The sequence below is a fragment of the Salarias fasciatus genome, chromosome 12 (assembly GCF_902148845.1).
Source record: "Salarias fasciatus chromosome 12, fSalaFa1.1, whole genome shotgun sequence".
NCBI classification, from domain to species: Eukaryota; Metazoa; Chordata; class Actinopteri; order Blenniiformes; family Blenniidae; genus Salarias; species Salarias fasciatus.
Window position 1 is genome coordinate 30881147 of NC_043756.1, and position 23884 is coordinate 30905030.

The following is a 23884-nucleotide window of genomic DNA, read 5'->3' on the forward strand; positions in this document are numbered from 1 at the left end:
AGTTTGAAAAAGGTTGAAAACAATGTAAAAAGTTGAAAAAGTTTGATAAAGGTTAAAAACACTGCAAAAACTTAAAAAAGGTGATAGAGGTAGAAGGAGCAGTAGAGTCAGTGTCACAGTAACAGAGGATCAATAGAGCTCCAGTCTTAATGGAAACATCCAGACTAATCAAGCAGCAGTCAGCACAACAGGTGTGTCTGTTGCAATGGAGACCAGCTGCACAGCAGCCATGACAGTGAATCAGCACTTTTTAATGGAGTGCGCATGGTTGAAGAAATGGCATTTCTCGGGGACCAAAAGACGAAATTGAAAAAGATTTTCACACAGTCAGATTCAGAAGCCTTTCATGAATGTAATGGTGCAGGAATCATGTTTGTAGGATCTTCCATTCAGCCACGGCGATTGTGCGAACACGAGTGAAGTTTTGGATTCAGGCGTCTCGAAAATGCATTGGAGCGGATGGGAGAAAATTCTGCACTCTCCTCAAACAAATGCCTCTGGAGAGAGAACCGTTTGAGATAGAGACAAAGTGACTCAATTGTACGGGTCACAAGAAAAATTCCTACGTTTTGAGGGGTTATTGTGCAGATTGATCCAGAAATGTGGCCATACGGACGAGAAAAGAATTTTTTTTTGGGTTAAAATTCAGAGCCTCCCGCACTCTAAATTCCTTTCTCCCACTCTAGCTTTTCCAATACACACCCATTGTAAACTCCAAAAACGGCTGAAATTCTCTCCGTACTTGAAGGCTCACAGCTGAAATTTGGTGAGATATCGTGCAATGACATTACATACCTGAATAGAGGACAAAAATGCCTACGTTTTAAAAGTTAAATGACTTTTCTATGTGAAAGTATGACAAAGTTTTAAGGGTTCAAAGTTGAAGGAGTTGAAAGGTCAGTTGAAGGGGTTTTCCATCCACTTCAATGTTAAAAATAATTTTAAAAAGTTGAAATATTTCAAAAAGTTTAAAAAAGTTTAAAAAGTTTAAAAAGGTTTAAGAAAGGGTTTAAAAAGTTGAATAGTTTAAAAGTTGAATGGTTAAAATCGGTTAAGATTTGAAGGAGTTAAAGGGTTTCAAAGTTTGAAATTTTCTCCATCCGTTAACATGGGGCAAAAAGTTGCACAAAAGTTGAAATATTTTAAAAAGTTTAAAAGGTTTTAAAAACCTAGAACATAGCACCGCTGTCCTTAAAAAGCTGAACATTTTGATACTTGAATGGTTCAAATCGGACAAAAACTGTAAGAGGAGTTAAGGGTCAAAAAACTGCGGAAGAAGTCAGAAGAATAACTAGAAAAAATTTGCAGTTCCTGAAGAAACTGCAAGTGTGAATGCTGAGCTGAAAATGTTAAACTGTAATGCAGAAAAACTGAATAAGAAAAGGTGAAAACCCCTGAAATAAAGTTGAAAAAGGTTGAAAAAGTTTGAAAACACGGCAAAAAGTTGAAAAAGATTGAAAACACTGCAAAAAGTTGAAAAATGTTGAAAAAGGTTGAAAACACTGCAAAAAGTTGAAAAAGTTTAAAAAAGGTTGAAAACACTGCAACAAAACTTGAAAATGTTGAAAAAGGTTGAAAACACTTCAAAAAGTTGAAAAAGGTTGAAAAATGTTGAAAACACTGCAAAAAGTTGAAAAGGGTTGAAAAAAGTTGAAAAAGGTTGAAAAATGTTGAAAAAGGTTGAAAGCACTGCAAAAAGGTGAAAAAAGTTGAATGAGGTTGAAAAATGTTGAAAACACTGAAAAAAGTTGAAAAAGGTTAAAAAAGTTGAAAAGGTTGAAAAACTTTGAAAACACGGCAAAAAGTCGAAAAAGGTTGAAAAAGGTTGAAAAACACCGCAAAAAGTTGAAAACTGTTGAAAACACTGCAAAAAGTTGAAAAAGTTTAAAAAAAGTTGAAAAAGTTTGAAAAAGTTTGAAAACACTGCAAAAAGTTGAAAAAATGTTTGAAACACCGCAAAAAAAAACTTGAAAATGTTGAAAAAGGTTGAATGAGGTTGAAAAATGTTGAAAACACTGCAAAAAGTTGAAAAAGTTTTAAAAAAGTTGAAAAGATTGAAAAGTTTGAAAACACTGCAAAAACTTAAAACAGTTGACAGAGGTAGAAGGAGCAGTGGAGTCAGTGTCAGAGTAACAGAGGATCAACAGAGCTCCAGTCTTAATGGAAAAATCCAGACTCATCAAGCAGCAGTCAGCACAACAGGTGTGTCTGTTGCTATGGAGACCAGCTGCACAGCAGCCATGACAGTGAATCAGCACTTTTTAATGGAGTGGGCATGGTTGAAGAAATGGCATTTCTCGGGGGCCGAGATGTGCAATTGAAAAAGATTTTCACACAGTCAGATTCAGAAGCCTTTCATGAATTTAATGGTGCAGGAATCATGTCTGTAGGATCATCCATTCAGCCACGGCGATGGTGCGAACACGAGTGAAGTTTTGGATTCGGGCGTCTCCAAAATGCATTGGAGCGGATGGGAGAAAATTTTGCACTCTCCTCAAACAAATGCCTCTGGAGAGAGAACCGTTTATGATAGAGACAAAATGATTCAATTGTACGGGTCACAAGAAAAATTCCTACGTTTTGAGGGGTTATTGTGCAGATTGAGCCAGAAATGTGGCCGTACGGACGAGAAAAGAATTTTTTTTTTGGTTAAAATTCAGAGCCTTCCGCACTCTAACTGCCACTCTCCCACTCGAGCTTTTCCAATACACACCCATTATAAACTCCAAAAATGGCTGAAATTCTCTCCATACTTGAAGGCTCAAAGTTTAAATTTGGTAAAAGATCTTGAACTGATACAACATACCTGAATAGAGGACAAAAATGCCTACGTTTTAAAAGTTGAATGACTTGTCTACGTGAAAGTATGACAAAGTTAAAATGGTTGAAAGTTGAAGGAGTTGTAGGGTCAGTTGAAGGGTTTTCCCATCCACTTCAATGTTAAAAATAATTTTAAAAAGTTGAAATATTTCAAAAAGTTTATAAAATTTGAAAAAGTTTAAAAAGGTTGAAGAAAGGGTTTAAAAAGTTGAATAGTTTAAAAGTTGAATGGTTAAAATCGGTTAAGATTTGAAGAAGTTATAAGGTTCCAAAGTTTGAAAAAAATCTCCATCCATTAACATGGGGCAAAAAGTTGCACAAAAGTTGAAATATTTCAAAAAGTTGAAGAGATATTAAAAAGCTAGAACATAGCACCCATGTCCTTAAAAAGCTGCACAAAATGGTATTTGAACGGTTCAAATCGGACAAAATTTGTAGGAGGAGAAGCGTGCCAAAAAACAGCGGAAGAAGTCAGAGGAGGAATTTAATCGTGTGAATGCCTTCAGCATTCACACAACTAGAAAAAATTTGCAGTTCCTGAAGAAACTGCAAGTGTGAATGCTGAGCTGAAAATGTTAAACTGTAATGCAGAAAAACTGAATAAGAAAAGGTGAAAAACCCTGAAATAAAGTCGAAAAAGGTTGAAAAAGGTTGAAAAACACTGCAAAAAGTTGAAAAATGTTGAAAAAGGTTAAAAAAACTGCAAAAGAGTTGAAAAGGGTTGAAAAAAGTTGAAAAAGGTTGAAAAAGTTTGAAAACACTACAAAAAGTTGAAAAAGTTTGAAAAAGGTTGAAAACACTGCAAAAAGTTGAAAAGGGTTGAAAAAAGTTGAAAAAGGTTGAAAAACACTGGAAAAAGTTGAAAAAGGTTGAAAACACTGCAAAAAGTTGAAAAGGGTTGAAAAAAGTTGAAAAAGGTTGAAAACACTGCAAAAAGTTGAAAAAGGTTGAAAAAAACTGGAAAAAGTTGAAAAATGTCGAAAAAGGTTCAAAACACTGCAAAAAAGTTGAAAAGGGTTGAAAAAAGTTGAAAATGTTTGAAAACACTACAAAAAGTTGAAAAAGTTTGAAAAAGGTTGAAAACATTGCAAAAAGTTGAAAAGGGTTGAAAAAAGTTGAAAAATGTTGAAAAATTTTGAAAAAGGTTGAAAACACTGCAAAAAGTTAAAAAATGTTGAAAAAGGTTGAAAACACTGCAAAAAGTTGAAAAAGGTTGAATGAGGTTGAAAAAGTTTGAAAACACTGCAAAAAGTTGAAAGGGTTGAAAAACGTTGAAAAAGTTTGAAAACACTGCAAAAAGTAGAAAAAGGTTAAAAAAAAAAGTTGAAAAGGTTGAAAAAGTTGAAAAAGGTTGAAAACACTGCAAAAAGTTGAAAAGGGTTGAAAAAAGTTGAAAAAGGTTGAAAACACTGCAAAAAGTTGAAAAAGTTTGAAAAAGGTTGAAAACACTGCAAAAAGTTGAAAAGGGTTAAAAAGGTTGAAAACACTGCAAAAACTTAAAACAGTTGATAGAGGTAGAAGGAGCAGTGGAGTCAGTGTCAGAGTAACAGAGGGTCAATAGAGCTCCAGTCTTAATGGAAAAATCCAGACTAATCAAGCAGCAGCAGCACAACAGGTGTGTCTGTTGCAATGGAGACCAGCTGCACAGCAGCCATGACAGTGAATCAGCACTTTTTAATGGAGTGCGCATGGTTGAAGAAATGGCATTTCTCGGGGACCGAGATGTGAAATTGAAAAAGATTTTCACACAGTCAGATTCAGAAGCCTTTCATGAATTTAATGGTGCAGGAATCATGTCTGTAGGATCATCCATTCAGCCATACCAATTGTGCGAACACGAGTGAAGTTTTGGATTCAGGCGTCTCGAAAATGCATTGGAGCGGATGGGAGAAAATTCTGCACTCTCCTCAAACAAATGCCTCTGGAGAGAGAACCGTTTGAGATAGAGACAAAGTGACTCAATTGTACGGGTCACAAGAGAAATTCCTACGTTTAGAGGGGTTATTGTGCAGATTGAGCCAAAAATGTGGCCGTACGGACGAGAAAATAATTTTTTTTTTGGTTAAAATTCAGAGCCTCCCGCACTCTAAATTTGATTCTCCCACTCTAGCTTTTCCAATACACACCCATTATAAACTTCAGAAGCGGCTAAAATTCCCTCCATACTTGAAGCCTCACAGTTTAAATTTGGTAAAAGATCTTGAGATGATACTACATACCTGAACTAGAGGACAAAAATGCCTACGTTTTAAAAGTAAAATGACTTGTCTATGTGAAAGTATGACAAAGTAGTAAGGGTTCAAAGTTGAAGGAGTTGAAAGGTCAGTTGAAGGGTTTTCCCATCCACTTCAATGTTAAAAATAATTTTAAAAAGTTGAAATATTTCAAAAAGTTGAACAAAGTTGAAAAACTTGAAAAAGGTTGAAGAAAGGGTTGAAAAAGTTGAATATTTTAAAAGTTGAATGGTTAAAATCGGTTAAGATTTGAAGAAGTTATAAAGTTCCAAAGTTTGAAAAAATCTCCATCCGTTAACATGGGGCAAAAAGTTGCACAAAAGTTGAAATATTTCAAAAATTTTAAAAGATTTTACAAAGGTAGAACATAGCACCCAAGTCCTTAAAAAGCTGCACAATTTGATATCTGAATGGTTCAAATCGGACAAAATTTGGAGGAGTAGTTAAGCGTCAAAAAACGGCGGAAGAAGTCAGAAGAAGTTGGAAGAATTTTAACTAGAAAAAATTTGCAGTTCCTGAAGAAACTGCAAGTGTGAATGCTGAGCTGAAAATGTTAAACTGTAATGCAGAAAAACTGAATAAGAAAAGGTGAAAAAACCTGAAATAAAGTTGAAAAAGGTTGAAAAAATGTTAAAACATGGCAAAAAGTCAAAAATGGTTGAAAAAGGTTGAAAAAGTTTGAAAACACTGCAAAAAGCTGAAAAATGTTGAAAAAGTTTGAAAACACTGCAAAAAGATGAAAAAGTTTGAAAAAGGTTGAAAAAACTGCAAAAGTTGAAAAATGTTGAAAAATGTTGAAAACACTGCAAAAAGTTGAAAAGGGTTGAAAAAAAGGTGAAAAAGGTTGAAAAATTTTGAAAAAGGTTAAAAACTGCAAAAAAGTTGAAAAATGTTGAAAAAGGCTGAAAACACTGTAAAAAGTTGAAAAAGGTTGAATGAGGTTGAAAAATGTTGAAAACACTGCAAAAAGTTGAAAAAGGTTAAAAAAAAGTTGAAAAGGTTGAAAAAGTTTGAAAACACTGCGAAAAGTTGAAAAGCGTTGAAAAAAGTTGAAAAAGTTTGAAAAAGTTTGAAAACACTGCAAGAAGTTGAAAAGGATTGAAAAAGTTGAGAAAGGTTGAAAAATTTTGAAAAAGGTTGAAAGCGCTGCAAAAAGTTGAAAAATGTTGAATGAGGTTGAAAAAATTTGAAAACACTGCAAGAAGTTAAAGGTTAAAAAAAAGTTGAAAAGGTTGAAAAAGTTTGAAAACACTGCAAAAAGTTGAAAAGCGTTGAAAAAAGTTGAAAAAGTTTAAAAAAGGTTGAAAAAGTTTGAAAACACTGCAAAAAGTTGAAAAGGGTTGAAAAAAGTTAAAAAAGGTTGAAAACACTGCAAAAAGTTGAAAAATGTTGAAAAAAGTTGAAAAAGGTTAAAAACACTGCAAAAAGTTGAAAAGGGTTGAAAAAAGTTGAAAAGGTTAAAAACACTGCAAAAAATTTAAAAACGTTGAAATACCTTGAAGAAGCAGTGGAGTCAGTGTCAGAGTAACAGAGGATCAATAGAGCTCCAGTCTTAATGGAAAAATCCAGACTAATCAAGCAGCAGCAGCACAACAGGTGTGTCTGCTGCAATGGAGACCAGCTGCACAGCAGCCATGACAGTGAATCAGCACTTTTTAATGGAGTGCGCATGGTTGAAGAAATGGCATTTCTCGGGGACCGAAAGGAGAAATTGAAAAAGATTTTCACACAGTCAGATTCAGAAGCCTTTCATGAATTTAATGGTGCAGGAATCATGTCTGTAGGATCATCCATTCAGCCACGGCGATTGTGCGAACACGAGTGAAGTTTCGGATTCAGGCGTCTCCAAAATGCATTGGAGCGGATGGGAGAAAATTCTGCACTCTCCTCAAACAAATGCCTCTGGAGAGAGAACCGTTTGAGATAGAGACAAAGTGACTCAATTTTACGAGTCACAAGAAAAATTCCTACGTTTTAAGGGGTTATTGTGCAGATTGAGCCAGAAATGTGGCCGTAAGGACGAGGAAATAATTTTTTTTTGGTTAAAATTCAGAGCCTCCCCCACTCTAAATTCAAATCTCCCACTCTAGCTTCTCCAATACACACCCATTGTAAACTCCAAAAACGGCTGAAATTCTCTCTGTACTTTAAGGCCCACAGTTTGAATTTGGTAAAAGATCTTGAGATGATACTACATACCTGAATAAAGGACAAAAATGCCTACGTTTTAAAAGTAAAATGACTTGTCTACGTGAAAGTATGACAAAGTAGTAAGGGTTCAAAGTTGAAGGAGTTGAAAGGTCAGTTGAAGGGTTTTCCCATCCACTTCAATGTTAAAAATAATTTTAAAAAGTTGAAATATTTCAAAAAGTTTAAAAAAGTTTAAAAAGTTTAAAAAGGTTTAAGAAAGGGTTTAAAAAGTTGAATAGTTTAAAAGTTGAATGGTTAAAATCGGTTAAGATTTAAAGGAGTTAAAGAGTTATAAAGTTTGAAAATTTCTCCATCCGTTAACATGGGGCAAAAAGTTGCACAAAAGTTGAAATATTTTAAAAAGTTTAAAAGGTTTTAAAAAGCTAGAACATAGCAATAATGTCCTTAAAAAGCTGCACAATTTGATATATGAATGGTTCAAATCGGACAAAATTTGTAGAAGGAGTTAAGCGTCAAAAAACGGGGGAAGAAGTCAGAATAATAATAATATTAAAGAATTGGAATGTAAAGGTGTGAATGCCTTCAGCATTCACACAATAAAGATACGGAATGTAATAGTGTGAATGCCTTCAGCATTCACACAATAATAAAGAAACAGGAAAATAAAGGTGTGAATGCCTTCAGCATTCACACAACTAGTCGACACACGGTGGAAAATGGCCATCACAAGAGAACTTTGTCACCTGAGCGCCTCAAACACTGAACGGACGCCATCAAGCCTCGGATTCCAGCTTCTCCAAACACACCAAAAGACGCTGGCTTGATCTTAATTCACTAGAAGATGTTGAATTTTTTATGTAAAAAGAAAAAAAAAAATCAGGAGAAGAACTCGGAAGAAAGAATAACTGGGAGGAGAGAAGAAGAAGTGGGAGGAAGGAAGACGCCGCCACAGCTTCGTCTACAAGTTTATTTTTCTTGGCATTTACTTCAAGGTTACGGCCGATCAGCTCTAACAAGAGAAGGAAGAAACCGAGGTGAGAGGAGGAAGGAGGAAGAGGAGGAGGAAGGAGGAAGAGGAGGAAGAGGAAGAGGAGGAGGAAGGAGGAAGAGGAGGAAGAGGAAGAGGGTACATTCCGTCTGTTCACACAGTCTCGTTTCACTGAAGCTTGGTCTCCTGTTGGCAGGTTCTTCACCCGACGACACTCAGAGTCACTGAAACCTTCCTGAAAACACTCCGTTTCCATGGAAACCACACCTTTCCTGAAACTCTGGTCCTGCTGTCGTCCTGTTCCATTCAGTGTGTGTGTGTGTGTGTGTGTGTGTGTGTGTGTGTGTGCGCGTGTGTGTGTGTGTGTTCGCTGCATCCTTTTCAGTGTTCCTGCCGTCGCCGTGGAAACGTGAAGCCCTTCACCCGAAACGCTGCGGCGGGAACAGAACCTCGGGTCTCGGCTGCCCCGCTCCAGGAGCCCAACGGCACGGGGATTCAAACCGACGCCCGGAGAGCACAGCTACCTGAGTGACGCAGAGCGCCGTGTTGCATAAGGAACCCGGGAGCGCTTCTCTTCCTTGGCACTTTGTCAGTCGACAAACAAACACACAGAGGGCGGGGCCACGGGCCGGGGGGCGGGGCCACAGGCTGGAGGGCGGGGCCGGGGGCCGGGGGGCGGGGCCACAGGCCGGAGGGCGGGGCATCCTGGAGGAAGTGCAACAAGACCTGATTCTCTTTCTCTGGTTTATTCTGAAGAGGAAAAGAAAAGCTTGTTGTGTTGAGGAGCGACTGGAGTCTCTGGAAACAACCGACCGGAGGAAAAACAGTCTGATCAGACAGTCTGAGTGTTCTGGTGATGAGGAGGAGGAGGAGGAGGAGGAGTCACCGCAGGTCCATCACCGACACGGAGTCGTCTGTGATGGTCACGTGACCGGCGTGCTGCAACACACAGAGAACAGCGCTACAGCCGTCAAGAGGAACGCTGGAGGGAGATCAGAGCACAGAACGCAGAGAACACCGGGACAGAGCAGCATCACGTCATTCTGTAGCCACGCCCCTCAACACTCAGTAACCACGCCCCCCAGAGACGCTTCTCCAGCATAAAGAAGCAGACGGAGACACAGGCGGAGCTGCAGAGGAGCAGGACCGGACCTGGTATCGGTATCGGTATCGGTGCGTCCCTGGTTGTCAAACCGGGTTCTCAGGTGAACTCACTGTAAAAAGAGGCGGGTCTTTGCTGTGAGGATGGAAGCCTTTCTGTTTACAGGTGGAGATCTCCTCTGTTCCCCGGTCCGTCAGCCGGAAGTATCCGATCCTGAGGACGAGACAGCAGTCAGACACAGGGAGGGACGGAGGGACAGGGGGACGGACGGAGGGACAGAGGACGGGTGACTCACTCATTGAACTTGGGCGAGCAGACGATGGCGATGGCTTCGGGCAGCATGATCTGGTAGGAGCAGTGCGTGTGGAGATCCACGCTGGACAGGAAGGCCGTCTGGGTGGGGTGGGTCTGGAACACACACGGTACAGGACCGGGTCAGGAGGACCGGGTCAGGAGGACCGGGTCAGGAGGACCGGGTCAGGAGGACCCAGGGACCGGGCGTGGGACTCACGTGGATCCAGCCCAGCGTGATGAGGTCGTACTGGTCCTGGATGAGGAACAGTTCCTCCTCGTTCTCCGTGTCGCAGTAGTCCGGCCCGCCGCACTGCTTCGGAACGATGACGTGAGTCACGGTGAAGGCGTTCCTGGTCTGAGGAGAACACAGGAGAACGTTCCTTCAACATCGCAACGAGACACTCGGTTCTACAGAGACTCTCCTCTGAGTCTGGTTCTGCAGGTCTCAGCGGTTCCTGGTCATGAGGAACATGGCCTGAGCGGAGCTGGTTCTTCACTCTGGCGTCTCATCTGCCCCCAGCCCCGCAGCGTGTTGAGGAACCGGGCCTGGTTCTGCGGTTCGGGCCTGGTTCTGCGGTTCGGGCCTGGTTCTGCGGTTCGGGCCTGGTTCTGCGGTTCGGGCCTGGTTCTGCGGTTCCGGGGTCTTACCAGCTTGCCGCACAGGATGCCGCAGGTCTCCACGGCGCGGCTGGTGTTGGCCTCGGCCAGCCTCAGGAAGCTGCGGCACAGCTGCGCCGGCACGGCCAGCTGCCGCAGGGCGTCCACCATGGCGGCTGCGGAGACACAGGTTCCACGCTGGTCACCTTCTGAAGCAAGGCATTGTGCAGAAGTAGGTCAGAGGGGAGAGGAGGCGCTCGTGCTGGAGCGGCGCTAATCCGCCGGCGGCGGCGGGACGAAGCTTAACTCACCGTTGTTCCCGGGGCTGACCAGCGAGCCGGGCTTCAGCGAGCGGTCGAAGCTGGGCGGAGGGGGGCGGGCCGGGTCCCCCGGGCTCTGCGGCGTGCCGGGGGACGCCGGCGGCGGGCCCTGGATGCCCGGGATGAGGGGCGCGTCCGGGGCGGGGGCGGCAGGCGTGGCGAACTCCAGCAGCACCCGCTGGCGCTCCTTCTCCAGCTCTTGGCGCCGGATCATCTCCTCGAAGGCGCTGAACTGCTCCTGCTCGCGCTGCCGCCGCTGCAGCTCCGCCACGCGCTCCCGCTCGGCGTCCAGCGCCCGCTGCCGGGACTGCTCCCGGGCCAGCGCCTCGTCCTCCAGCTTCTGCAGGGCGGCGAGGGCGGAGAGGGCGGGGCGACGGCGTTAGGCGGGTGTTCAGGTAAAACACTGAAGTATGTGGTGAAGAAACGTTTAACGCTCCGGTCTCGCAGTACCGGCTCCCACCACAGGGTGGTGCAGTGAGTCGTTCTCACACATCAGACTAGAACAGGGGCTACAGATGAGGATTATTCAGAGAAAGCAGAAGAAGAGGCGGCGAGGCGCCGGCGTTACCTTCTTCACCAGGTACTGAGCGTGTTCCTGTTCAAACCGCTTCAGAAGGGCTTTCTTCAGGATCTCGGCTTGAGGGAACGCCACATCCTTCAGTTTCTGTGGGCGACCCGGAGGGAGAGAAAGGTCAGAGGTCAGAGTCTCTGACTGGCCCAATCTCTGAAGACGGAGGCGGGCGGAGCACCTTCAGTGTGTCCTTCTTCTCGGGGATATTCGCCGTCTTGTAATCCCGATGTTTGGGCAGTTTTTCTATGAAGAGCCTGAAAGAAACATCCGGTTCAGTGTTGATCAGCTGGACCGGGAGCCGTGGCGGCGTGCGGCGTGCGGCGGGCGGCAGGCGCTCACGTGATGTACTTGTTGTAGAGGACGAAGGCGTGCTCGATGTTGCCCTCCTCGGTGTAGACCAGCGCCATGCGGATCATCTCCATGCCGGAGCGGAAGTAGCGGCGCGGCGGCACGTCGTCGTTCACCTCCACCGAGCTGCCCTTCTTGGTCAGGGCGCGCACCCGCTCCTCCGGCGGCAGGCTGACGTCGGCGTGGTCCGCCATGGCGGCGGCGCGACCGGGCAGACCGGAGCAACGGGCTGCGGGTTCGACGCCCAGCGCTCTGGAATCCAACAGTCACAGTCCTGCACACACACACACACACACACACACTGTAAGCCTCCTCCTCGACGATCTACGGTACAAATCGCGCAGCGTGTGGATCGATGCTAGCTAACAAGGCGCTAACAAGCCCGTTGGAAGTGACGCTGCTGACGCATGCGGGTGACGTTGACGGATAATGCCGTCAGTAACACTCGTCACGTTGTGCCGGGGAGCGTTCAGGAGTTTGAGGACGGATTCTTTGTGGAGTATCGAACCCAATATCTGATACTGGCGCATCCCTTCTGTAGACCACAGAGGACTGAGACAACGAGACAACGAGACAACGGAGGACCTCAGGGGATTTCTGCTGACAGCTACAGTCGAGGCGTTTGCTCCCTCTCACCACTGGGGGCGTGCACGTGCACGTGCGCAGGTCAATCCTGCACGGCATATTCTGGAGTTATGTGAGCAATGTGGAGGCGCTGCCAGAGGAAAGCCAGCTTCTCAGAATTACACTTGGCCTCTGTGAAAACTGATGTGTGCTGAGAAAGAGAGAGAAGAAGCCAGCGTCTGAGGAGGCAGAGCAGCTCGATAACAAGGCCTCTTTCAGAGGAAATACGCTCTCATTGTTCTATTGACCCACAAAAATCTACCAACTCCGCTCAGAGCTGCCAGCCACGCTCAGCTGATGAACCGAGACGACCGACCAAACCCAAGACTGGACAGCGACCGGTCTGAAGCTTCAGGAGCATTTGCTTAAAGTTAATTTCAAAACTCGACTTATTCTGAAAGATCTTGACAAAATGTGGCGATGCAGACTAGTCCTTGAGGTCCTGAAGCTGTGGAGCTCACGGTGAATCCTAAGACTCCTTCATTAGCACCTTGACCCTACATCTGGATTCCTCTGAGTCATCAGTGAGGAGTCCACTCATTACTGGAGTACTGTGGCGTACGCTGTCCTATTGGCTTCTACCTGACAGCTCCTTCTTCCTGAGAAACAGTGTGTCAAAGAGCAGCAGCAGCTCAGAAGGCGTGGCGCTGATAAAAACAGACAGTGGCGGTGTGAGCACCTGGACGAGGAACTGACTCCGAGAGTCTTATCGCTAGTTTGACTTTAGTCCAACCAAAGAGAGAACTAATGTTTACGGTTGCTACTTAAAGAGAAATCACTGCTTAACAACTTCCTTAAAGTGATTATTAACGGTCTTCTGGAGAGATCCTTTAGTCACAGAACTGTTTTTTCCCAGATCAGGATCATGATCCATCCAGGATCATGAGGAACACGCCACAGTCACCTAGTTAGAGAAGAAACTTTATGTGGTGGAGAAAGTTAGAATCCTGGAAGGGTTACTGCTGAGTGATACCAGAAAGATTTGTAAGATCGTCAGCAGTGAAGTCAGTAACTAGTTTTATAGGTAGTTGTATTAATTCGTTACCCCGCAGGTAGAGTTGAACAACCACACCGCCTGTGAAAACAGAGAAAACAGGAGTGAGCGCTGAACCGGACGCCGGGCCTTCACCCCTCTGTACTACCAAGATTACTTCATTACTCCACCACACCTGTCAAACACTCCCCTTTCCGTACAGGTGAGTCCCCTCACGCGCACGCAGCGCGCACACGTCCATACATTTCAAAGAGCCGACGTCTCTGTTGACGTTAGCCGCCGCGCTAACTTTAGCTAACAGCCATTTGGGCGCGCAGCGACCCGAGCAGACCCCTCCGGGCGGCTCTCTGGCCGCCGCACTCACCCGAAAGAGCCGTACCGGCGACGCTCCGGGGCCGCTACATCCAGCCGGGGGGGAAAACGCGCCCAGAATGACAAAATAAGCCCCAGGAGAGGACCGCTTCACTGAGATGCTGCTGCGACTGAACACTTCCGCAATCGACGTCCTCTCATTGCGTCATCACGCATGCGCGGCGGCGTCCGGGGCGTCGTCACTCGCGCATGCGCAGCGACCCTCATCCTGGAGCTGGTTTTACTACGTTGAGTTTTTCATTTATTATAATTTATTTATTAAGAATTTCTTTATGAAGAAGCTAAATTATTTATTTGTAGTTCATAAAATAGCAACACAGAGTTTTCCGGTATTATATTCAAGGCGGAGTTCAAAAACATTGTCTTGAAAGTTTTTGCTATACTACATGGTAATATATTTTTCTGTGTATGTTCTCATATATTTATGTATTAACTGAAGCAGGGAACAGAAAATTGGAACAAAAAACCAAAAAACAGGTATTGTCATGTTTGTTTAACCCTGAATGAATGATTGTTCTCTGAGCCTCCTTTTTGTTGTTTTGCAAAGCTTTTAATATATCTGTTTTATTTTTCTTCATTTTTACAACACATTTCTGTCTACTTGTCATGAAGCAGATTCTAGTTTCAGCTAATTATTTTAGCCTCTTCTGTTTGTTTACAGCAGATTTTTGTCTCTTGATTCCTGATTTGACCACATTCGCACCACTCCTTTGTCACTGAAATATTTTTCCAGCGGATTTTAATATCAATTGACATTATTTTAACTCACATTTTATGCTTCTTGCAGGAGTTTAAATTGATTCTTGTCTTTGATTTGCCTTTTTTTTTTTTTGGGGGGGGGGGGGGGGCTTTTCCATTTTTTGGCTGATTTTAACGATCTATTGATTAAACTGTGTACAGAGTGGAACCCTTAGAGGCACAGAGATTCATAGATTGCATCGTTCCTTTCATTAATATAAATCAACATGCAATGGACGCTAAACCTGGGACAATACGTGTACTTATGAAGGATTCATTGTTTGCACAACAACCTGCAGATGGCAGCAGTCAGCTGACGCTTCTGTAATCAATCAATGCTTACATGATTGATCAGTGCTGGCGTGATTATGTAAAATATGACGCTCTAAAGTTGAAATATTTTAATCATTTCTCGACATAAGACCTGGAACATGAACATGAACACAGTATAAAAACAGGACTTTTCTCCAGACAGATCAGATCAGGTATGGAAAATGATCAGCAGCATTGATCCTGCACAACACATCCAGACCTGAACACTGAGGGTGACCTCTGACCTACCTGCTGCATAGTCACTCAGTTTGGATCATTTCCAAGATGTTGCGCAAACAGGAAATACACTGAGGTTATTGATCATCGACCAGCAGGGGGCGCCGTTCAGCTGGTGACTGTGAAAACAGGCGTCTCTTCCAGCCTTTCCTTGAGGGACCAGTTTTATTTATTTACATTTTCAGCATTTTCAGCCTCCTCCGCCACACATGGAGCCTCTCGGTGCCCCATTTCCTTATTTAGAGCTTTTTCTTAATTCAGCTCGGCTCAAAGTGGATTCGCTGATATTGATTACTGGTCAGAAATCTGACAAAAATGTCTTAAAATGTGAGGAAACTCAGGAAAATGAGCATAATCTGAAGAAGAGAGAACATCAGGGGACTATGGATCAGCTCAAACCGATTCAGAGCTTTGAAAATAATCATTAAAAAAAATCATTAGGAATATTTATCTTCCATTCAGGCCTCTTTGTAGCTGCTCCATTTTGAACAAAATAATCCAAATTTTTGATAACATGTGAAAAAAAAAGGTCACAGAGTGCCTCAAACTTCACGCTGTTAGCCATCACCTGCAAGAATCAATTAATAATTCAACATATTATTTTACAGCCAATCAATTAGCTCTTTACACTCAACTAGCAGCCCAAATGTTGCTCATTTTTCACTTTTTTTGGATCATTCCTTTCTCTTATATCTGTTCAAAAATCTTTTTTGAATTGATTTCATGAAAATGTTAAAAATGTTTAAAGAGCATCATAAATAGTTGCGTTTGGGAAAAAAAGAGTCAGACATGAATCAACACAGAAAACACAAATTTAAGAACATAAACTCTTTCAGGACGGGATCTTTACAGAGGAGTCATTCACGCCTTCCTTCCTGCACTCGGTGAAGCGCCGTTTACACCACAACGTTTTCCAGCGCAGAAACTTCCGTAGCCTTCGGGGCCACCGTTTCCATGGCAACGGTGTCCGGAGCCACCGGAGAACAGGAAGGCGGCGGTTCTGCAGGCGCTCGGCGGGCGGAGGCGCGAACTCGACAGAGGAACCGGACGCAGAGAGACGAGCCGTTTCCAGCGGTACCGTATCGGCTGGAGGCCGACTGCAGAGCGGGAGCCCCCTCCCTTAAATACGGAACAAAAAAAACACAGAAGCGGGGAAGCGGCGGAGGGTCCCAGGGTCCATTCAGTTCAGGGTCTCTACAGGGCCAGGCCCAGGACCAGTCCCAGGACCACCACGAAGGCGACCACTCCGGCCACGATCAGGATGATCTTCATCTTCTTGTTCTCCCACATCTTCTTCTCCTTCACCTTCTGGGCCTTCTTCTCAAACACTTTACCCTGCGGAGGAAAAACAAACCAGATGAAAGCATGTCGCCCCGGTCAGGAGCCGCAGAGCGTCAGCGTCTCCGTCTCCGTCCGAGTCATCCCGTTCCCGGCAGAGAACCAGAAATCAGCGTCACGCGTTTCCACCGTTTCCTCCGGACAGCCGTTTAGTCACCGACGCCGGATCGGCGCGACTCTACTGGCTCGGGTTTATTCACTCACACTGGACGGTCAGTCATCCAGGAAAACCAGCGCTAGCAGCTCAGGACGGGCCCAAAGGTCAAAAGTCAACGATGTCCTGAATGAAACGGAGACGTTTATCTGAACACTATGAATTCCTGCAGGCGAGGAAACAGGAAGTCCTGAGCTGGAACTCGGCCTCAGCTCGAACAACAGCTGCTTTCACCGCAGCCCCGTAACTGTAATCTGTTACAGTACATTAAAAACATGTAATCTGGTTCCAGGTATATCTGATAAAATCACGGATTGCTGAGCGGGATTACTTTTGACAATCAGACGGAATAAACCAGAGTTCGAGCAGACATACGGGCCGTATACAGACACTGTGACACTTAACGCACAAACCGGACACCACACGGACCTGCGAACAGCAGACACTGTGGACATAGAGGACAGACCGCATACAGCCTCCCGCTCTGCTGTTATATGAATGAAACAAGCGGCGTTACCGTGGACATCGGGGGACTCATCATCACACCCGCAGACACATCTACAGGAAGAAACACACCTGAACTCACAGTGACGCTAAAGGCTATTAGCCTGCTAGCCTGTCAGGAACCTGCTAGCCTGCCTCACCAGGCTGAACTCAGAAGAATACCACCTCCAGCCTGGACGATTTACTGCAGACTGAACGTTTCCTTCCGTCACTGAGGAATGAATGACCTCTGACCTCTGGAAGAACCCTGCTCCTCCCTGCAGCAGTACAGACACACAGGCTGAGGACAGAACCCTGCCGGTCCGGCTCCTGGTGCTGCTGCTGGACTAGATCTACCAGAGGACCACAGTCTGGACTGATGGAGCTGATCCCAAGTCAGATCCTCAGCAGGTCAGAGGTTAAAGGTCATGTTGTTGGGATTAGCAGAGTTCAGAACACTCCGAGTGTTATGTGTTTGCTGTGTAGAGTCGTCAATACGCCGTGAGGACGACACACTGTTTGTCTGTCTTTATTCTTCTGCCCGCTGGACTGCGACCCCGCTGCCTGAGGCGGGGCGCGGGCGCTGGACTGCGACCCCGCTGCCGGAGGCGGGGCGCGGGCGCTGGACTGCGACCCCGCTGCCGGAGGCGGGGCGCTGGACTGCGACCCCGCTGCCGGAGGCGGGGCGCTGGACTGCGACCCCGCTGCCGGAGGCGGGGCGCTGGACTGCGACCCCGCTGCCGGAGGCGGGGCGCGGGCGCTGGACTGCGACCCCGCTGCCGGAGGCGGGGCGCTGGACTGCGACCCCGCAGCCGGAGGCGGGGCGCGGGCGCTGGACTGCGACCCCACTGCCGGAGGCGGGGCGCTGGACTGCGACCCCGCAGCCGGAGGCGGGGCGCTGGACTGCAACCCCGCAGCCGGAGGCGGGGCGCGGGCGCTGGACTGCGACCCCGCAGCCGTCCGCTGGACCGGAGGGTTCAGGCCGCCTGGGCTCGGCGCGTCATGGCCGCCGGACGGGGCGACGTGGGAACGGCGCGACCCCCGGACGGACGGCGGCCCCGGGGCAGGCCGCCGTGCCAGGGGGACCAGCTCGCCGCACTCATCTTGGAAAACAATAGGAAATGCCTTTCTAAACATAGCGCCATAAAGCAGCGGCAGGAAGTAAATTGTACATTTGTTTTCCTGTCCAGCTCCGCCTCCGCCTTATTTATAGAGCTCAATATGACGTTTCCGCCCTGGAGACCAGGTCTGAGTGCCGGGTTTTCCACCGCACTCATCCCTTCACAAACAGCTGGGCGGCGGCGGCGGCGGCTCCTCACCTGCTTCAGCAGCTCCTCCGCCCGGTCGTCCAGGTCGCTCAGCTTGCCGGCCCGCTCGTCGGCCTTGTTCATGTTGTCCAGCATGATGACCTTGACCTCCTCCACCTCCTCCTGGGTGCGCTGCAGGCGGCTCCGCCCCCCGTCGTCCTGTCCAATCAACACACGCCGTCAGCTGAGGCCTCAGAGCGTCTGTCGCTTCAACAGACTGCGGGACGGGAAGCTCCTCGTGTTTTGGGGACAAACAGAGGAGCCAGGTCCCACGGCCGGTCATGAAGGTCACCCAAAGGTCAAAGGTCACGAGGCTGAAGCGGCTCACGCTGAGCTTCAGGACAGAGAGAACGTTCTGCTGCTCTGCTCTCCCAGCAAACCGGATCCCGAGGAGCCGAATCAGAGAAGAGACGAAGTTTAAGAAGATCAACAGTGACGCTCCACAGCGAAGCGCTGCACCGCCGCTGCACCGCCGCTGCACCGCCACTGTAACACTGCTGCACCGCCGCTGCACCGCCGCTGCACCGCCACCGCACCATCAAGAGGCCTGCAGGACTGCGAGCTGTGCTGAGATTACCCATGATGCCGCTGACACTGGAAGGGGTCCAGACTGAAGCCTGGAGTCCCTGAAGGGGGACGGTCGGACTCAACTTCATCTCCTCCGCACACAGCAGCGAGACAGTGAGGCTGGTGTCTAATTACCACTGCTCGCTGTCTCATGACGGTGTGACTTTAGAGGCGTACTGGAGGATTGTTCCTTCTGGGCCTTTCCAGATCGATCATCTCTCCTACCGGCTCCTCGCCACGTCAACCAGCCTGGTGACGGCGGCAAAGAACGTAAATCTGGCTAGCTCAGCAGGCTAGCTCACCTGGCTAGCTCAGCGGGCTAGCTCACCTGGCTAGCTCAGCGGGCTGCTCCTGCATGACGGTGTTAAATCAGCTCTTTCAAACGTGCATCGTGCAGATTTCACGGCGGACTTCGAACGCCTTGGCCTTCCTGCTGTAAGCGACGTGCACGCACAGGTAAACCAAATGAGCTCGTGCACACTCGCTCTCCACGTTTTCTCTGGCCTCTGCCAGGGGAAGCTGTGAGGAACAGACTTCATCTGATGAGGCTCGTTTGAAATGAAAAGCAGCATAAAAAGCAAGACTTCTTGTTTCGTTTTTTAACTAAAAACGGAAATGAGACTGATGCGAACGCAGCTGCGGCGCCACTGCGGGTCACATTCTGTTTTCACACGAAAAATCGAAAGGTCAGACAGAGCCCAGACTCGTGGCTCTGCCGTCTCCCGTCCTCCTGTCTGGTCTGCGGTTCGATTTCACACCGCAGAGTGAAGCAGGTGAAGCAGGTGAAGCGAGCAGAACAGGAAGTTTCACCACAGACTCATCTGCATCCTGACAGCTGCTGCACATCTGGAGGAAACCCAGGAAACCACAGCCTGACAGCGAGCCGTTTCTCTGCTAGGGAACTGCACTGCACAGGTAGAACATGCAAACTCCACACAGAAAAGCCTGGCTAAATATTAAACTTTGTAATCTTTGTAATTGTTCATATCAAATGTTTGTTCGATATTCGGATGAAGTCGTTAACTACATTATTTCAAATTACTTTGCAATTGTTTCCTTAAAATCTGTATTAAATATTTGGCCAATTAAATCAGTTAATTCAATAAATAAATATCAAATAATGAATAAAAATTTAAAAACTGGTAACTTTGTAATGGTTCATTTCAAATGTTTAAATAATGTGGATAAACAAATGAATAAACAAGCCAGAGCTTGTGACAGGCATTGAACCAGCAACCTTCCAGCTGACAGATGACTGATGCAGGTCACTGCACCACAGCCCCGCCCCCTCCAGGCCCCGCCCCCTCCAGGCCCTGAGGCCAGTGCTACCAGACTCTGGGCAGCGCCGGGCGGCATGTGAACAATAGAGAGAGTCTGAGGCTGCAGGAAGCGCTGCCCACGGCGGCCCCCTCCTCACTTCCTTCCTCATCCCCCCTCCCCGCATTAACATACCTGGAGGGGGAAGCCACGCCCACTTCAAGCCCCAGCATGTCTGTGCCCCAGCGTTACCACCTGAAGTAACACCAGCTGATATTTGGATTTGTGACAGAGAAGATCAACATCTCTGCCTCGGATTCAGCTCGTTTCAGGATCGCTGAACCAATCAGAGGAGCCGGACAGCAGATCCATCACACTGATTGTGTTTGCTCACTATCAAACAAACTGATTCACTCTTAGTCTTGTTCTTCTGCCAGATTTTCAGTGTTTTCACTATTTTTGTTGCTTTATTGAAGCTTTTCCACTTTTACTAGTACTTTGCTACTTTTTTTTACTATTTCTGGTACTTTACTGATACTATTTTACATTTAGTGATACTTTTTCACTGTTTCTGATACTTTACCAATACTTTTTAACTTTTACTCCTACTTTATTGATACTTTATTTCTAAAGTGACTTAATTGATCGTAACTTGGTTTATTGAACCGTGGGTTAAATAAACAAACCAGACATTCTGAACTCTGAACAGTGATATGCTATGTGGGTAAATGCATAAACTTTTATGTTTTAAAAATTCAATTCGCCCAAAGTAAACCTAAAAGGAAGGAAAGATTATCGAGGAAGATCAACTTAATTTTCCCATTGCAGATATTAAAAAAAACTCTTGTTAAATACCCAAAAAATATGCTTACATGATGAAAACGTCGGATAAAATAGACAATATTTCATGTTTATTCCCTATAGCTTACAGCTGCCTGAAGCCAGACTTGTTCATCTTATCTCAGACGGAAACGCAGCTGTCTGCCGCTGTGGAGGCCTGATGATAAAAACGTGTTTTATTCTATTCTTAGAATAAACCGTCTGCGCAGATTGGGACGCGGCCGCCGTGCTGCGTTCAGGGACTTTGCCCTCGAGTCCCAGAAGTTCACGGGAAACTCAGAAATCCGTGTTTTGGGTTTTTTTTTTCCCCGAGTGAGGCGTTTTCCCGGCGGGGGTGTGAGCGACGGCGGCCCGGGGTGAACTTACCATGTCTGTTCGGTGAGTTCGAGTCCGAGAGTCACAGGATCCTCCAGAGACGCATTTAAAGGTCGACTCGGCTCAACGCTGCAAAACAGGAAGCGCAGCGCACCGGTCCCGCAACCTAACCTCGCTTCAGGCGTGACCGGCTGCGCGCGGCTCTCCTCCTTCCTCCTGTCGTTCGTTCTCCTCACTTTCACTTCGGCTGCAGCGGCCGCGCTCTCCGCACCGGTGCTCTGTGAGGCGTTCAAACTTTACTATTGCGCAATTGTCGAGGGCTCCGCCCCCACGCACAGGCCCCGCCCCCTGCCGGGTGAATTCCGGATTTCCCGGTGGTTCGGCAGCTGGTGGTGTTATCACTCAGTGACATGCGGCAGAACAGACATCTGCAGGAACAGACATGAACTCAGACCAGTTAAAGAAAACAGAAGCGACTCGCTGATCAAACAAGAGTCGCTCTTATTGAGCCTGGGTCACATATTTGACAAACTGGTGTTGGTGTCAGAAACTGTATAAACATGGAAATAAAGGCAGAACATAGAACAGTGTAATAAAGCGATCGTTAAGCAGGGCTTCATGTAATAGAAAACATAACGGAACATAACGGAACACAGCACAGATGGTTTTTATACGACACACAACACACAGTAACGTTCTAACTTCACACAAAAATAACAGCATGACAATAACATGTCAGTCATTTTATAGCAGGATAATAACATCATGGGGAACCCTTGAATAGAACAAGATGGTCTCTAATATACTGGCATAAAACAGCAAACAAAACAGCACAAGTACCAATTTAACATAACACACCATACTATAACAAAACAGTTAAATATACTGCACCATAACATGACATGAAATAACTAACACAACATGACAAAACTACATATAAAAAAACAAACACACAAGACAGAATGATCCATAACACATCAGAGTTTGCCAGAACATGAGTACAGAGGAGAATCATGAAACATGACAGCATTACATTAAATTAAACTAACAACACAATGCAATACACAACAACACAACAAAATACAACAAAGAACAGTATTAAAAGTATACTACGGCATAGCATAGCACAACATAGCATAGCATAGCATAGCATAGCATAGCATAGAATAGCATAGCATAGCATAGCACAGTGTATAACAGTGGAGTCTACAGCAGTGTACTGTAATGCCGTGCGGTACAGTCGTCCTGCCTGTTTGAAGGCTGTTGTCTGACAGTCCGGCCGATAAATCCATCAACTCTGGACGTACAGAACATGAACCCAGTGAAAAGAAGCTGATAAGTGAGAACTTTATCAACTCTCCAGACAGACCTGCCTCACAGCGAGTGAAGACCGTGGTCTTTTCATAAATTCATCTGTTTCTGGTCTTTTATTGTGTTTCTATTGTGGATTCCAGTGAAAAGAAGGTGATGAAAGACAGCAGCTTGATCTGCCGGGCCTGAGGCTCATGACACGGCCGTGTGTTTGATGGACTCGTGTGTGTGTGTGTGTGTGTGTGTGTGTGTGTGTGTGTGTTCAGGGTGTTTCCTTGTCGGGGCTGACTGGAAACCCGCCGCCCTCAGAAACACGCTCTGCTCATGAAAGCTTGTCTCCGGGACTCTGAGGGACGTTCTGACGTCCTGCTCTGGAATGTCAACGCAGGCCGGAGACACCGGAGGACAGTCAGAGCGAGACGGACAATCAGGGACTGTTCCTGAAGCACGAGTCACTGCTCGTAGCAACATTCGAGGTTCTGTTTACAGGACGACACTTCAATCTTCCTGTTGTTTTCATGTGAACGGAAGACAGAAAGTTCTCACTGGAAAAACGGTCGTCATAAAGTCAGTATTCGATGTTTCTACGTTCTGTCAGGTTCTCTCTGGTTCTGAACGCCGTGAGGACGCTGCTACAGGTTGAACTCAAAGAAGGGAAAAAGGACGACAGCAGAAAAAGGAAGCTGGTTCTTATTTCCTCCAGAAACATCAAAACGATGGAATCAGAACAGGTGCAGAACGTCCCGTCTGCAGGGTTTCTGCCTGAAACGCTGTGTTCTTCTCTCAGTTTGATGTTTTTATGTAACTTTATGTTTCTCTATATGAAGCACTTTTAATCTGCTTTAGCATCTTTAGCACATAGCATATTTAGCATGTAGTATGTAGCATTTTCAGCATGTAGCACATAGCACGTAGCATCTTTAGCATATAGCATCTTTAGCATGTAGTATGTAGCACGCAGCATATTTGGCATGTAGTATGTAACATTTTCAGCATGTAGCACATAGCATGTAGCATCTTTAGCATATAGTATGTAGGATTTTTAGCATGTAGCAGGTGGCACAGTTTGGAGTTTAAGCTGAGCGATATTTCGCTCTGTGCAGCATCAGAGCCGATATCGGCGTCTGTATCGGTTCGTCCCGTCCTGCTGGTCCTGGTCAGAGGACTGAAGGAGGACTCGGGACTCAGCCCAGGGTCCGATCGGGACCACTGATCTCTGCCGAGCTGACCTGGCAGGACGGTTTGGTTCTGGCTCCGGTCGGATCTGACCGGTCTCGGAGGAAACGGGAAGCCAGGCGGCTTCTTCTGGGAAACGCTGCACAAAGCGGACATTGAGCGAGCCGAGCGCCGTCCCGCCCCGTCACGTGACCGGCGGTCTGAACCCAGCCCGGTTCCCGTCAGCCACAGGCGGCCTTTGTGCCTCTGAGGGACTGGAGGCCGTTGTTCCTCCTGAAAAGCGTGTCAGCTGGTTAATCCTCCGGCGGTCAGCAGCGGCTGACTATGATGAGGCAGAAGAAGAAACGGGCCGTTCTGCCGTCGTTTGTCTTTCGGAACGGCGATCCGTGTGACGGCCCAGAATTCACTCTGCCTCAGAGCCTCAGCAGCTGCAG

The 23884-nt window shown here is 46.3% G+C and overlaps 3 protein-coding genes across 6 annotated transcripts; all 3 read right to left on the bottom strand.

The window, feature by feature from the left end:
- Positions 1–8141: 8141 nt before the first annotated feature.
- Positions 8142–13563, bottom strand: LOC115398425 (STAM-binding protein-like A). 4 transcript variants are annotated; one of them, XM_030105173.1, is made up of 10 exons: positions 13408–13563; positions 11417–11699; positions 11256–11331; positions 11075–11170; positions 10498–10846; positions 10238–10362; positions 9807–9944; positions 9591–9703; positions 9409–9508; positions 8142–9132 (listed from the first exon to the last, which is right to left on the bottom strand). In XM_030105173.1, the coding sequence occupies exons 2-10, from the start codon at positions 11617–11619 to the stop codon at positions 9076–9078; spliced, it is 1257 nt and encodes a 418-aa protein (XP_029961033.1). In that variant the 5' UTR covers positions 11620–11699; positions 13408–13563; the 3' UTR covers positions 8142–9075. The 4 variants fall into 4 exon arrangements, with proteins under 4 accessions (XP_029961033.1, XP_029961030.1, XP_029961031.1 ...); XM_030105170.1 differs by having other exon boundaries at positions 10238–10395; XM_030105171.1 differs by having other exon boundaries at positions 10238–10395; positions 13423–13551.
- A 683-nt stretch (positions 13564–14246) lies between these two features.
- On the bottom strand, positions 14247–21251 carry vamp5 (vesicle-associated membrane protein 5). The gene is made up of 3 exons (XM_030105175.1): positions 21015–21251; positions 17997–18143; positions 14247–16037 (listed from the first exon to the last, which is right to left on the bottom strand). The coding sequence occupies exons 1-3, from the start codon at positions 21015–21017 to the stop codon at positions 15897–15899; spliced, it is 291 nt and encodes a 96-aa protein (XP_029961035.1). The 5' UTR covers positions 21018–21251; the 3' UTR covers positions 14247–15896.
- Positions 16044–17983, bottom strand: LOC115398426 (basic salivary proline-rich protein 2-like). Its single transcript, XM_030105174.1, has one exon. It carries the CDS (start codon positions 17812–17814, stop codon positions 17128–17130), a length of 687 nt encoding a protein of 228 aa, XP_029961034.1. The 5' UTR covers positions 17815–17983; the 3' UTR covers positions 16044–17127.
- Positions 21252–23884: the final 2633 nt, after the last annotated feature.